The 14,258-nt window shown below is 37.1% G+C and overlaps 1 protein-coding gene across 1 annotated transcript in view; it reads left to right on the top strand.

Annotated features, from left to right (window-relative positions):
• The window catches only part of GALT (galactose-1-phosphate uridylyltransferase), a 1,193,614-nt gene that overhangs the window by 926,373 nt on the left and 252,983 nt on the right, over window positions 1–14,258 (top strand). The window contains exon 9 of the mRNA XM_044087230.1: window positions 12,461–12,544. Within this exon, the coding sequence (XP_043943165.1) occupies window positions 12,461–12,544 (84 nt within the window). The remainder of the gene's footprint in view (window positions 1–12,460; window positions 12,545–14,258) is intronic.

Genomic DNA, 14,258 nt, shown 5'->3' on the forward strand with positions numbered 1-14,258 from the left:
AACAGAGCTCCTCATTAGCACTCTTCAAGAAAAATCTTTATGATTGGATGGGAAATAGGAAATTCACCCCGGGGATCACTTCTTTGGCTGTGCTTGACAGGGGCACAGGAAAATAATTTTCTTAGGTGGTGAAAGCCAGGGTACCTTTTTGGCTAGGCTTATATAGGCCCTAGGGCCAATAGCCTAGTACCTACCTATGAACCTATGAATTATTGTTCCGTATACACTTTATAAACAGTTTGTATATTTTTTATTTAAGAGTCCTATAAGATATCTTTTATTTTATAGTCTGTTACCCTTAACAGTAGCTGCATGTTCTGCTGAATTGCTACCACAGGAATATTCACAAACATAATTTTATTATTTTTTATCTTGAAAATGATTGAGTGGTAGTTAGCATGTATACTTTCTCTCTAGCTGTTTCTTTATCTTATTTACTGTTATTTATTCCTAATTACTGTTCCATATACACTTTATAAACAGTTTGTATATTTTTAATTAGGAGTCCTATAAGATATCCTTTATTTTATACTCTGTTACTCTTAACAGTAGCTGCATGTTGTGCTGAATTGCTACCATGGGAACATTCACAAACATAATTTTATTCTTTTTATCTGTTTTACAGGTATAATTTTGTACACATAATCAACTAAATTTTAGTCTAACTTTAGTGTAAGAGAATATACCTGCAGTTTTATTACCCAGAATATTACATGCAGTTATTTATATATGTATAAAACAGCAATGCAGTTTTGTTCTTCTGATAAAAGCTGGATACTACTGTATATGTGGGTTTTTCCTAAAAATGGATTCACCCCAAGAACAGAAAATCCACTTTTTAGCCACTGTCCTAATACTAGTAAATTATGGATCTGATATACATGAGTGAGATTTGGGTGTCTTGCTTAACTGAATGCACTGCTTTTTGCAATGCACACACATGACTTTGGGGGCCTCTGTACATTTGTCAGTAGTAAAAGCATAAGGCATGTGATGACTTAGAATTTCATCTACAGTGAGCAGTAAAAGTGGGTGACATATGGTGTGGCTTTAGAAGTTTCCAGAAAAGTGTAATACATTTTGCAGAGTTGTATCATATTGTAGGGTCATGCCACACTTGGACACAATGCTTTTACATCAGTTACAATGACCATCAGTTTGTCTGCTGGGTTTTTCCCTACAGATTCTTTGTTGTATCAACTGCAATTAGCACTACCTGACCTGAGCTTTTAGATTTCTCATAGGTGATTCCAGGTTTTTTTTTTTTTTTTTGTTTGGACCTGTATGGGTGTGTGTACTGCCACTGGGAATGCACAAGCCAGTGCATTTCTTCGTGCGGTCCCAAGCCCAGATAAATGGGGAGGATTACGTCAGAAAGGGCATCCGGTGTAAAACCTCTGCCAAATAACATATGCGGACAACAATACAAATTTCCATACCGGATCCATTGAGGCCCGGGTTAACATCGACCGCCACCATTACTGTTTGCCAACAGGGTGCTGGTGGAAATTTGGCTACTGTTGGCCGAAGGAGAAAAATAGGGGGAAGGCATGCCAAAAGCAGAAAGAGAGGAGGAAGGTTAGGAGGTGTAGTAAACTTTGAATGTTGGCAGTATGACTGGTATAGGGAGAGAGCTAGCTGATATGATGGAGAGAAGGAAGGTTTATATATTGTGTGTGCAAGAGACCAGATGGAAGGGGAGTTAGCCAGGTGTATAGGAGGCGGGTTCAGAGAGGACATGCAGGTGGTTGGTGTGACAGAGCAATATGCAGAGGACAGGAAGAAATGGAAACAGATGATCCACTGTGGCGAGCCCTAATGGAAACAGCCGAAAGAGAAGACCTGTATGTATGTGTAAAATTAGGCATTGGACTAAAGGTCACATAGAAGTAGGGAAAACTATCTTTTCTATGTTATGATTTCTTTTTTTACTCCCCACTAGTATCTCAAGAGTTTGGTTGAAAGTCAAAAGTACTTGTAAGCCTGCAGCAAAGGTGGCCACTTATACCAGTTAATGCCTTCTTGAGCTATATGAGTGTAATTAGCTAAGCCTGGTAGTTAATGACCTGGAAAAAACAGGCGAGGAACATAGTAGCCAAAGTTGAGATGCTACACTGTATAGGAGGCAGGATTAATAGTTGAAATGAAGTTGGGTAGCACTATTAGCATTTTTACCACTGTATTGGCATGTTTCTAGACTGAACAAATGCCACTGCTGTAGCATGCATAATGACTTGCTTGACAAGAATTTTGAAGACATATTACTTAAGATTTTTGTGGACATGAATCTAACCATGACAGCAGGCATAAGAAGGATAACTGCTCAAACAGGTTTGTGTTTTGCAAAGGAAACCACGTGATCTGTTGGAATAGCTGAAGCTGGGAAAATTCTGCTATATTTTGTTGCGTGAAGAGAGAAAAAGAGAGAGATGATTATGGCATTGCAGCATCCTTAGAATAAGAATTAAGAAACTTTTGGTATCAGCTAATCTTAAAATAATATTCTTCCTGACAGAGAACTGATTGCACTGGTATAAATCAGAATTGTGTAGCTCTAATGCTGCATATGGTGTGCGCCAGGTGTTGCATCACAGGCAAGCGAGAATAAAAGTTGCTTTCAATGGCAAATGAGGTATACTGCAATTTTCTTTTCTCTGTGGTTGTATAAGAGAAGTTAGGAATATACAGAAGTTGCTCCATACTGGGGCACACCCTGGCTATTGTTGCCAGGAGGAGGAATGCAAAGGAAATACTAGCCTCTGTAAATTTTACCTAAATGTGCAAATGACAGTATCAGTGAGTTTAGACACCCATCTCAGTGGATCAAGAGGTAGAGAAGACAACCTGTAACAGAGCAGGAAAAAGGAGACAGTGGTGGAGTTCAGGAACAATAAGCTGATGGAGATCCTGAGGATGAGAACTGAAGGAGAACTGCAGAAAAGTAAATGGCCATATGCACTATACAAGGATATGAAATAAATGAATAGATAAGTAAGGGCCACTCCCTGTGGTTTAGATAAAAATTAGAGCTAAAGCAGAAAAAAGATAACCCTAAAATAAAAGGACAGATAAAGAATGGAGTGTCATGAATGAATTAATTTGGGAATAATCTTTACCAGAAGGAATATGTGGAATCAGAATGTGACGAAAGATAAGTGAATCACATTGTTTTTAGTCTGTGTCATCCCAATTAATATTTGTATGCATGATGTCCTGTTTGCCACCTGAAAGATGAGGGCAAGAAGATTTGAACCATTGTCTATATAAGAACAAATGTCTGGGGAATTTAGAAGTTAACAGGGTTAAAGGAAGGTAAAATGAAAATTGGTGACTATTTCTTTTGATATTTTTCTCTAACGGATGATACAAGGCTAAGGATAAAGCATGCAGAAGAAAGAAACCAAAAAATAAGGACACAAGTTAGCAAGTGTTTCATATGTCCATTTTCTTTACGCTACTACTTTTATGCATTATTCAGTGGTAACATTACTTTTATATGTGCACGGTTTCTGTATTAAGTAAAGAGTAACACACACACACACACACACACACACACACACACACACACACACACACACACACACACACACACACACACACACACACACTCTCTCTGAGGATTTAAGTGTGCAGTAGGGAGCATTACTTGCATTAGGGAATCCAGGTGAAGAGTGGAGGAGTGTAACAAGCATAAGAAAATGAATTAGAAAAATAGTAATAGGTGAAGGGTGAGATTAAAAAAGACTGAATGTGCAATGAAAGATCACTTTCCAGTGCCAACTAGAGGGTACTTTTGAAGTCGGTTATTTGTTATTAAGTTGAGCATGAGCTTTGCATATGATGCACTACTGTTTGGTTTGGTTTGTTTCATTTCTCCCACTTTTCATATGTATGTAAGGATGAATCAGTGATTGACGGAAAGGCCCTTTTTAAGTGTTGGTATAACTTTTGTTATGTACATATTGCATTTAAAGCAGTATAAAAACTGAAAGGAATGAGAAGAGAGAAATACAAATAGAAATGAAGATATGAGCAACATTAGGTATAGAATTAAATGTTATGTTGCAAACTGAACTTCAGCAGTTGAATGTTTTGCTTGAGCTGTTTACATTGTCAGAGGATAATGTGAGAAGTAACTACTTTTTCTGAATGGCTTTTGGAAATGTGATCAAACATAAGCTAGGGTAAATGAGGGCATGAGTGGTGCTTGCAGTGCTGGATAGATGTACAGGGTAATTGCATAAGGGGTTGATAGTATACAGTATGCCATTAATTGTGAAAATTCCAAGGGATAAAGGGGGTGTTGCATCCATATGTTTGTGTAGATTTAATGTTATTGATACTGCTATGGTGTTAAGCATGTCATGTGGTACTTAAGTTCTAGCGAAACCCATCAGAATACATGTTTCATGGAGGTCAAACCATCTTTCCTGTGTCCTTGTGTTATTTGCTAAGTCTTCTGATATGGCTTGGTGTCTTAGAGTGGTGAAATAACTGCCAGAACTGAAGAAATGCAACTGCAGAAGTTAAGGGATATATTTGCCTTCAAAGGTTTCTGTGTTCGAGAGGAATCCATGTGCATGCCCCAGGGAATCTGAACTCATTTAGTGGTTCAGATGCTGAAGGAGCTGGGCAATGATGGTGAGAGATGGGACCGAACAACTTGTGTTTGCTAACCTGCCCTGACAGGAGATTTGAAGGGTTCTGCTCAGGACTGTTTGGCTCTCTGTGAAGATCTGAGTATTTTCTGCTTGTGAGCAGGCTAATTTTCATTTGGTAGCAGGCGAGATGCTCAGTTTGTGTCTTGTTGTGCATAGTGCTGCTCATGATGTCATATATGCTCTGTTGTAGTTTGGGATTTTGCTGATCTTGCATACCTAATAAAATCCTCACTCCCTGCTGTTTTTATGATGCCCACCACTTGAATCTCACAATGGAAAGTGGGGGTAAGGACCTCACCATTGGAAGAGGTATGGAGGCTGTATCCTCCTTTGAGCTGGAAGGCCCATGTGTTGCAAGGGATATAGTAGGATCTTACCACCCCTACAGGAAACAGATATGTTTGAGATAAGCATGAATGTTCATGATGGAGGGTACAGGGAGCAAAAATGTTTCTGTGTTTGGAATTAGAGAATTATGATTCACAGTGGAATATTGTTCAATGACACCCTTCTGGAAGTCTTGTACTTAAAAACAGGACTTGAAAATTGATACTTTTGGATTCAGAAATGTTTATTCCTCACACAAGTTGTTTAGCTGGAAAGCCTGAAGAGGTGTAGTGTGCTGCATTCTTACATGTTGGTGCTGAAGAACCCATAAATATATTTAACTTTTTATTCTCTTGAAATAGAGAAAGGTAAAATAACAAGACTTAGAGAAAAATGTAATTAGTTATTGGCAGCCTAGAAAGAATTGGGTATTTGTCCTTTACAAGAGCCCAAGGTCCAACCGAGCTTAGAGGTGGAGGACAAAGCTAAACAATATGAATGGTGGGAATATGGTGAACTGCACAATTCATAAATAAGAGATAATTTGTGTTGTAAAAAATATGCATTAAGGGTCAGATTTTTTAAAAGTTGTTGTGGAAATGTGCAAAGCAAGTAAAATATTTAGAGCACAGCTAAAGCATTAGATCATGAATATAAGATTTGTAAAATATTAGCCAAATAATGAGGCAAAAATGATAAATAAAGGAAAAGTGTGTTGCAGAAGCTATGTAGAAATATGCTATACCAAAGAAGAATCCATGATGGAGGTGCTAGTATCACTTTAAGGATCTAAGATTGAGGTGTTTATATCACTTTAAGTTTCAGTCGGTGTAACTGCAAGCTTGACAGAGTTGTTCTGCAGTTAATCCAAGTTGCAGAATCTGGGCAAGAAAGGGGCATTTTTCAAAAATGTGAAAAAGCAAAAACGTGTGTTCAAAGGAATTTGATTCTTGTTGAACCGAAGCATGAAAATGAACCATGCATTGATACTGTTAAACTGAAAATACAGGATACAGTGAAATGTGAAAGTGTGGCTGAGGCACTTAGATATCAGTGTACATGAGAATGATGGAAAGATATTCACGACAATTACACAACAAAATTAATCCTGGAGCATAATCACCTTGAAAACACTCACCCTCACAGGATACCTTCTGACCCAAGAAGGCAGAACAAGTCAGGTCCAGGATGCATGTATGGGTGCCCTTCCAATACTGAGTTAGTGAGTACACATATAAATTAAACTAAATACAAGTACAGAGTGTAATACGTTGTTGCCATTGAATGTTGGTAATGAAAAATACTTGAGAGAGTGAGAAGAGAGATGTATATTGTTAACCTAATTCTGGCCACCTAGTTGTATGTATATTTCAAAAATGTTTGTTAACTTAAGTCTAAAATTGTCTGTCTTCTTTTTCAAATAACCGCATTTAAAGAAGTGAATTATCTTAATATCTTACCTTACTTATGAGAAACTAATTTTAAAAAGAATTTAATGTTTAAAAGCAAGGAATGAATGTGGTAGAATTAATTGCATTATGACAATGGCAGTGATATCATTCATAACGATACTGTTTAATTTACATGCTTAGGAAGTTTGCCAGGAGAATGTCACATAAAAATAAAACCTGATGCTGTGCCAGTCATAGATGCTTTCATAAAAGTACTTGTAACTCACTAAACCAAAGAAGAGCATGAACCTATGAAAACCTTACATGTTGATAAGAAATTAGAGTAAAAAAAAACAAACTGGTGAGTAGTATGGTTACTGAAAGAAATCCCTTTCAAACTCTGCCAGGGTAAAACTAGCAATCACTTACCTCTTACCCTGTCTCCTTTATGGAGCCCCTGTCATGACCAGTGCACAAGCCTCACTTGGTTATAAACATGAACAATGGCACAACAAAGTTGCCAGATTTGCTTGCAGCAAACCTTATTGTACCCACATCTGTTTGGCACTAAAAACATTTAACTGCCTGTCTTATACTCTACTCATCATATATATGCCATCAGCCTGCCCGGCAATTGGCTCCATGCACTAATACTATCTTCCAAACTGTCCTCTTTAGTCAAATGTTAAACAACTGCTTATTATGTACTAGCCCCACAAAGAGCTGCTGGGAGATAAGCATCTGTTCCAATAGTGTATCTATAATTTGGAACACAATTCCTGCTATTAGTCAAGTCTATCTCAGACCTTCATCTTTTCAAATCATTAAAAGTCTTCCTCTCTGCCTCCTGCCTTTGTCCCTGTTCCTGATGTGGTACACAGTTCCCCTAACACCATTCATCACCTTTCTTATGCTCCCGTTTCATACACTAGATCACTTAGCCTCCTTATTCCCTTCTAATACTTCACCTTACCACTATACGTACTTCTAATTAGAAACCATAAGGAGGTGTAACTGCATGAATATACAACTAAAAAACAAATAAATATGCAGTGTGTAAAAGACAGATGTTCAAAATCCTCTGGTGGGGTCCAAAATCTTGTAAAATACTCCACTGTAATAACAAGTGTCACCCAATGGTGAAAATAGTGTCTATAAAAACTTTATTTGTCCAATTTCAACTATCAGAAAGGTAAGCACTTTTGCCCAAATCAGTGTAGTCATGGACTTCCTCAGAACTGACTGTTTGGGATTCATATTGGTTTAAATAGCTTCTATGGAAAACCTAATTATTTCTTAAAGGCACAGAATATATGTAAATTCCTATAGCACAATAGTAAGGCATATACAGAGAACAAACCTTAAAACAAGTTTGACAGGTAACGTTGTTAAGAACAACTGGATTATTTTAAGTCTAACACAGACATACTGGACAATTTAGGTACACAACCCTTGTTTGTATACAAGACTGGTGGTATTCTCAAGACAGCTTTGGAAAATCATTTAGATTTGGTCATAGTACTGGGTCCACCAGAGGCACTAGGAAATGCAGGGCATGTGTACAGTGCCCTTAAATATACACATTGGTGACAGCCTTACATTAGATAATATTACATTGGATAGATTTTTTTTTCCGCAAGGGTTCTTATGACGCCAACAGAGTGGTTTGTCTGGCCAAAGTGAAAAGCGTCCAACTTTTTATATCAGTATGACCGAAAGCTATTTAAAAAAATTATGAACATCTGTATGATATCAGGTCTAAAATACCAAAAATGTTCTATATAAATCTTTGGAATGTGCCACTTTTCCCAGATTTTATTTAACATTTTGGATTCTGTGGGTATTAATCCAAGGGTTGGTGCTTGTGAAACATGTATCAAATACAGGGAGCTTTATTGGCAGATGAGGCTAGATGCCACCCATTTCCCTGGTATTAATAACTGTATACAGCCAGTACTAACATGAAGAGCTGCTAAATTGTAAAAAAAATATTTTGTGATAAACTTACTATACTATGCGTGTCATTTTTTTTATTTCATCCTTTCATCTTAATGGTATAAATCGAGTTTCTTATGGATACCTAGCCATGTTTAAGTTTGTACAAAACAGTTTTTTCTAAAAAAAAAAAAAATTCTAAAAACAATTTCCAAACTACAATGTTGATATGCTTGCATTTTTAATCTGTACAAAAATAATCTTTTTGTGTTTTGGTTTTTAACTTTCTTAAACTTGTTTTTGTAAAGGTTTGCTGTCTGCATATGCCCTATTAACTATTGTACTATGGGAATTTACATATGTTCTGTGCCTTTAAGAAAGTTAATTTAGGTTTTCAGTGGAGGCTATTTAAACCAATTTGAATCCCAAACTGTCAGTTCTGAGAATGTCCATAACTACATTGGTTTAAGCAAAAGCGCTTGCCTTTCTATTGGTTGGAATTGGACCAATAGTTTTTATAGACACTGTTTTCTTTGCTGCATAACACTTGTTTTTATATTGGAGTATTTTACAAGATTTGGATACCACCAGTGGATTCTGAGCACCTGCCTTTTACACACTGCATGTTTATTTAGTTTCTACTTCTAATTAGCACAACCAAATTGCTATTTGATTGCTACTTCTCTGTTTACACAAACTTGCATATCCCCTCTAATACCTCACAGTATTGTATTTCTTAAATTGCTCCTACCTGTCTTATACATCATTCTTCTACCTGTAAATTCTCAATGCGATGCTTAGATATTAATGTTTGTGAATATCAATACAATTTTTTATACTATTATGCTATGAATTCACAGAAACTGCTTTATAAAGTAATTTGTTATTGTAAATATTAACTGTATTAAGTATGACACCTTGGAGCTGTTCTGTCTGGACCTCCGCTGAAAAAGGGCACCTGAGCCTAGTAGGACTTTCTTGGTAAACAAATGTCAATAAATAAATACTGTTATAAAGAAAGCTACAATCTGCATTTGTATTGACCTTCGAGATCGGAAATACACTGAAGAGAATATAACACATTTCTGTCTGTTGAATAAGTAGTCTCAAAATAGCAAAATACAGTGTTAAAATACTAGATGCAAACCCAGATACAGCTAAACAAGGAAGCTCCAAAAACTCCAATTTGTGTACTTCTACTATGCCATTACAAAGATATATATTCCATAGACTTCCAATTGTTCAAGATGTTTGTTCTTATTTCTAAACACTTAAAAAACTAATTTCAAATGATGTTACAAATTATCAAATCCAATTTAAACAACACCAGAGTATTGCATAATACCTTAGCCCACATACAAGTGCCCTTAAACAAAAAAATACAATGATGATAAAACATTGCATTAGAGTAGCCATTAGTAAATGCCGTCAGAGACAGGGAGTACCCAGTGCTGGCATTCTATCTGGGTGATACATTTTAAAAAGATAACAGATTCAAAATATCAAATATGCTCAACATAGAGAACTTTTAAAAGTCTCATGAACCTATCTGCATTCACCTGTATCTAAATAAATATTATAAAGGCCAGAAAAGAGATCAGTCCACAGCTTCGTTCACATCTTCCAAGATCACAAACCTGTAAAATATTTCAAAATTTCACAAATTATTGATAGTAGCCAGGAAACTTCCACTGCAAATGGTAGTTGCCCCCAGTAATAACAACACAATGCCAAATCATGGCTGCATGGCAGGCCTCTCCTTCTACAGGCACATCAGCTGTAATATTCTGACCATCCCAAAATCAAGACACAGTGACAGTCTCAGGAGCTGTAAGGAAAACGCTCCTTCATAAAAACAAAGGTTAATCTGAGTTCCACAAAGTTCACTTGTTAGAAGCAGAAATATGTAGGACTATATTTCTTCAGTAACAGAGGTGTTCCCAAGAGCTGTTGCCCAAGTAATTGAAGGCTTGAAAGGTATTGCAAACATAACTGATGGTGTATTAGTACGAGGTCAGATAGAAGAAGAGCATGATGAGAGAGTGATTCTCCTGCTGAAAAGATTGACAACATGATTTCAAGTTAAACAAGAAAAATAAATGTTAAAGCAGAGTAACAGGCATGAAACACGTGGTTCATATTCTAATCTAAAACCTTTTTCCAAAAAAATAAATGATCTGATGTACACATGCCAAGGCTAAGAAGACAAGCAGGCATTAAGGGTTTCTGTGAGTAATAGTGTTTTGCAATGTTTGTATCTAATATACTAGAGATAACTCTGATTTTAAGAACACTGTTAGAGCAGGATGTAGCTTGGGAGTACATATCTAATCATGATGAGTTTAAGTAATCAGAAAGCTGATTACAGATGTTGCAACATTAAAATACCATGAAGTGAATAAGCCAGTTGTGTTGCAAGTAGATGCCAGTCAGAATGGTAGAAGATCTCTAGTTCTCCAAGAAAACAGACCAGCTGTATATGGGTCAAGAGCACTTGCAGATGCATTAAAGAGGTATGCTCAAATAGAAGGGGAATAATCAACAGTAGTGTAATGATATATGCAATTCCATGGATATTTCTATAGTAAAGGTATTCTGATATAAATAGACCACATTTGCAAAGTTTAACCAGAAAGTCCTTGTACAATGTGTGTTTTAGTTAAATATTGCCAGTTAGTTACAGTAGTGTGATCTGAAAGTGTTATACAGACCAGACAAGGAACTACATATAGCAGATATATTGAACACTGTATTTTTGGCAAAGCATGACAGTCAACTTGAAGATGTATATAGATTTTTAAATTCTGTAGTTGTGTGGTTAAGGTAAAGAGTTTCAGAAGTGTACTGATAACTGAGAAATATGGCTAGCAAAAGATGTTACAGTGAAGAGTTGACCTAGAAAATTCATCAGTAGGGAATTAGATTCAATCTCTTCTTTTACAGAAAAATATTCCAGTGATTTGTCCTTTCAGCTAGGGAGGTAGGGGCTTGGGAGGTGTACCTTTTAACTTCTTTGCTCAAGAATTCTGGAAAAAGTAAAAAAAAATAATGGGACGCAAAGACCAGAAATTAGAGACTTTTTAAAAAATATTACACTAATTCAATTAAAACGTTTATTAGAACAACAGGTTTTGCATGGACATGAATTTTATGAACAGTAAGAATTGTGAAAACCTGACATTGACTACTTACACTTCTCAGTGATTTATCGGAGGATTAAAAACTTTACATGGTACAGCGCAGGAGAATATAAGATAGTCAGGGACAGTTGAGAAATATGCTTGGAAGGTTAATGGAGGAGTAAGAGGTTTTATGAAGTGAAGCTGCTTTGCAGATAATTGAAAATAAGTGCTGGCTTATGTGGATTAGGTTCAAGTGGAAGAGATAAGGATAGTGGAGTTGTGGTGTTCAACATCAGAAAGGCTTTTCATATGGTCAGGTTGGGTTTTATGCACTCTAATATAAAAGAGAAACCACAGCCTATAGTTTAGAATCAACTGCTGAAATATGCACATAAGAGGGATTGGCACACACTGTAAAATCAAAAATCACGTGAAGGGGGAATTGTTTTAAAATTTTATAAAGAAATGTATTCTCTATTTTCTAAAACATATCTTTGATGAATAAATCAGCAGTCCTGGTCAATAGGGGTTAGAGGCAAAATTAGTGTGAAAAATTCAAGGGACACTCAAAAGTAGCTTATTGAGCAGTCAGATGTTATTCATTATCTTTAATTGCATTATATCCTTCAGGATTGGAAATGAACAGATTAAACAGCAGCATCCATGTGTAGTCACACCTCACTGTCTTCTTTGCCATGTATCATTTTGTCATTCCAACCTTGCAATGGGAATACTAAAAATCTATGTTTAAATATGAATTTTTATATACTTGAAGTGGAGTAATTCTTTCTCACAGTAGATAACATCATCAGAGAGATTTTTGGAATCACTTAGTTCAGTTTTCTGATTTTGTTTCTCTTTTATTAAATTTGCAAACATTGTGTTACATGAACTAAATGCTTAAGTATAGGAATTAGAGCTAGAAAAAAGCTTACCACGCTTTCAAATGACCTGCAAAACTGTCCCAGTGTGAAGCTGTAGCCAATAATGTCATCATTTTTTGTTTGTTTTTTTCATTCTCTAGATTTGGCTTCTATAACTAAAAGGCTAACTACAAAATATGACAACCTTTTTAAAATTTCATTTCCATATTCAATGGGATGGCATGGTAAGACATTTTTTTTCTTGTATATTTCTGTATGTTATTATTAACAAAATAAATAATGGAAAATGGTTTTATTTTTAACTTGATGAGCCTTAGTTTTCATTCCAGTGTTCATTATCCCTATTGCACTTATGTTTATGTTATTAAGAAGGTGAAAGGGTCTTGCTGTGACTAGTGCAAAGCCATGTGCGGCAAGTATCTGGAGGTAATGTTTGCCACTGCCTTGCCTTCCCTCAAAGCAAACTACTGTCTACCATGCTACCTGTTAAACTGGTCTTCAAGTGTACCTTCAGAACTGTGGCTTGTTGTGTTAATTCTGTACATGTAGGAACAATTCTGAGGAGCTGAAGCACTGATTTTCAGGAGGCTAGGTCACTTACTTCAGTTTACCATGCAAAGGCTTGGGAAATAAATAGACATTAATTGTGAGGTCTTCTGGAGCTGGTGACCATGTTGAGATGTTTCCAAAACTAACATGTAGGGATGTAGGGCACACATACTCAGTGTCATTCCAGGCATAGACTGTATTAGGAGTAGTTCAATTGATGTGATTTCTTACCTTACTGGCCCATTACACTCACTTGAAGTTCATGGCCTGTGGCATAGTTTGAAATTGTTCTCTGTTAAAACATTCATCATGCAGTCCAGTCTTGAACTGTAAGGCCCAACAGATTTATAGCACTTTGGCTGCAATGAATCAATATGAAGACAAGATGATCAATTTCAACAATTGGCTTAAGTATTGGTGTCATTCAAAGAGGATCCAATGCCTGTCTGCCTGGGATGACATGCTCGACAAGCCACGATGCATCGCTAGGGACGGTTTGCACCTGTCACCCCTGGGCTTTCGAATATTGGCAAAGGGTCTTGCCACCCCCATAGTGCCTTTTTTAGGCAAGGCTCAAAAGACAAACCCACCTCCATAGGTATCACAAGGGATAAGAAACTAAGAGTAATGCTACTCAATGCCAAAAGTCTAAACCTCAAGATGCACACAATCGAAACTCTCCTTAGCATGGAGAACATCGATATCTGTGCAGTAACAGAAACCTGGTTCAAGGCTCCCGAGAGCACCCCAGCACTACCAGGTTATACCTCATACCATGTTTTTCGGCCCCAAAACTTGGACCAAACCACAAAAGGAGGGGGAGTATCAATATTCGTCAAAGATACTCACACCTCCAGGTTGGTGGCACAGCACGAAGCATCAGAGACTATCCATGTGCAACTAACAGTGGGTAAAACTGCCATCCGGTTTATAGCCTGCTACAGACCACCCTCCCAAACCCAGGAACCCCACTCGGCCTTCCTGAGAACACTGGAAAATATGAAGGTCTCTCCAAACACCATTATATTGGGCGACTTCAACTACCCTAACATAGACTGGGAGCATTACTCTAGCTCCAACACCCTAGCCCGAAGGTTCCTAGAATTTATAAACTCAAATGTTATGGAACAACTTGTTGTCACCCACAAGAGGAGAAAACATACTGGACCTGATCATCACCAACATGGGGACTCTATGCTCCAGACCAGAAGTGTATCCCTCACTGGTAAGATCAAACCATAAACTAATCTCACTAGATATTCATATCCCGACCCCAGCCCCTGCCCAGAAAACCACAGTGAAAAACTTCTCTAAAGCAAATTTCATACTCCTCAAAACCGAGGTGGAATCCTTCAAAGCCCCCGGGCCTGTGGAAAATACGACCCAGAC

The sequence above is a fragment of the Protopterus annectens genome, chromosome 1.part1 (assembly GCF_019279795.1).
Source record: "Protopterus annectens isolate FY-2018-M chromosome 1.part1, PAN1.0, whole genome shotgun sequence".
NCBI classification, from domain to species: domain Eukaryota; kingdom Metazoa; phylum Chordata; order Ceratodontiformes; family Protopteridae; genus Protopterus; species Protopterus annectens.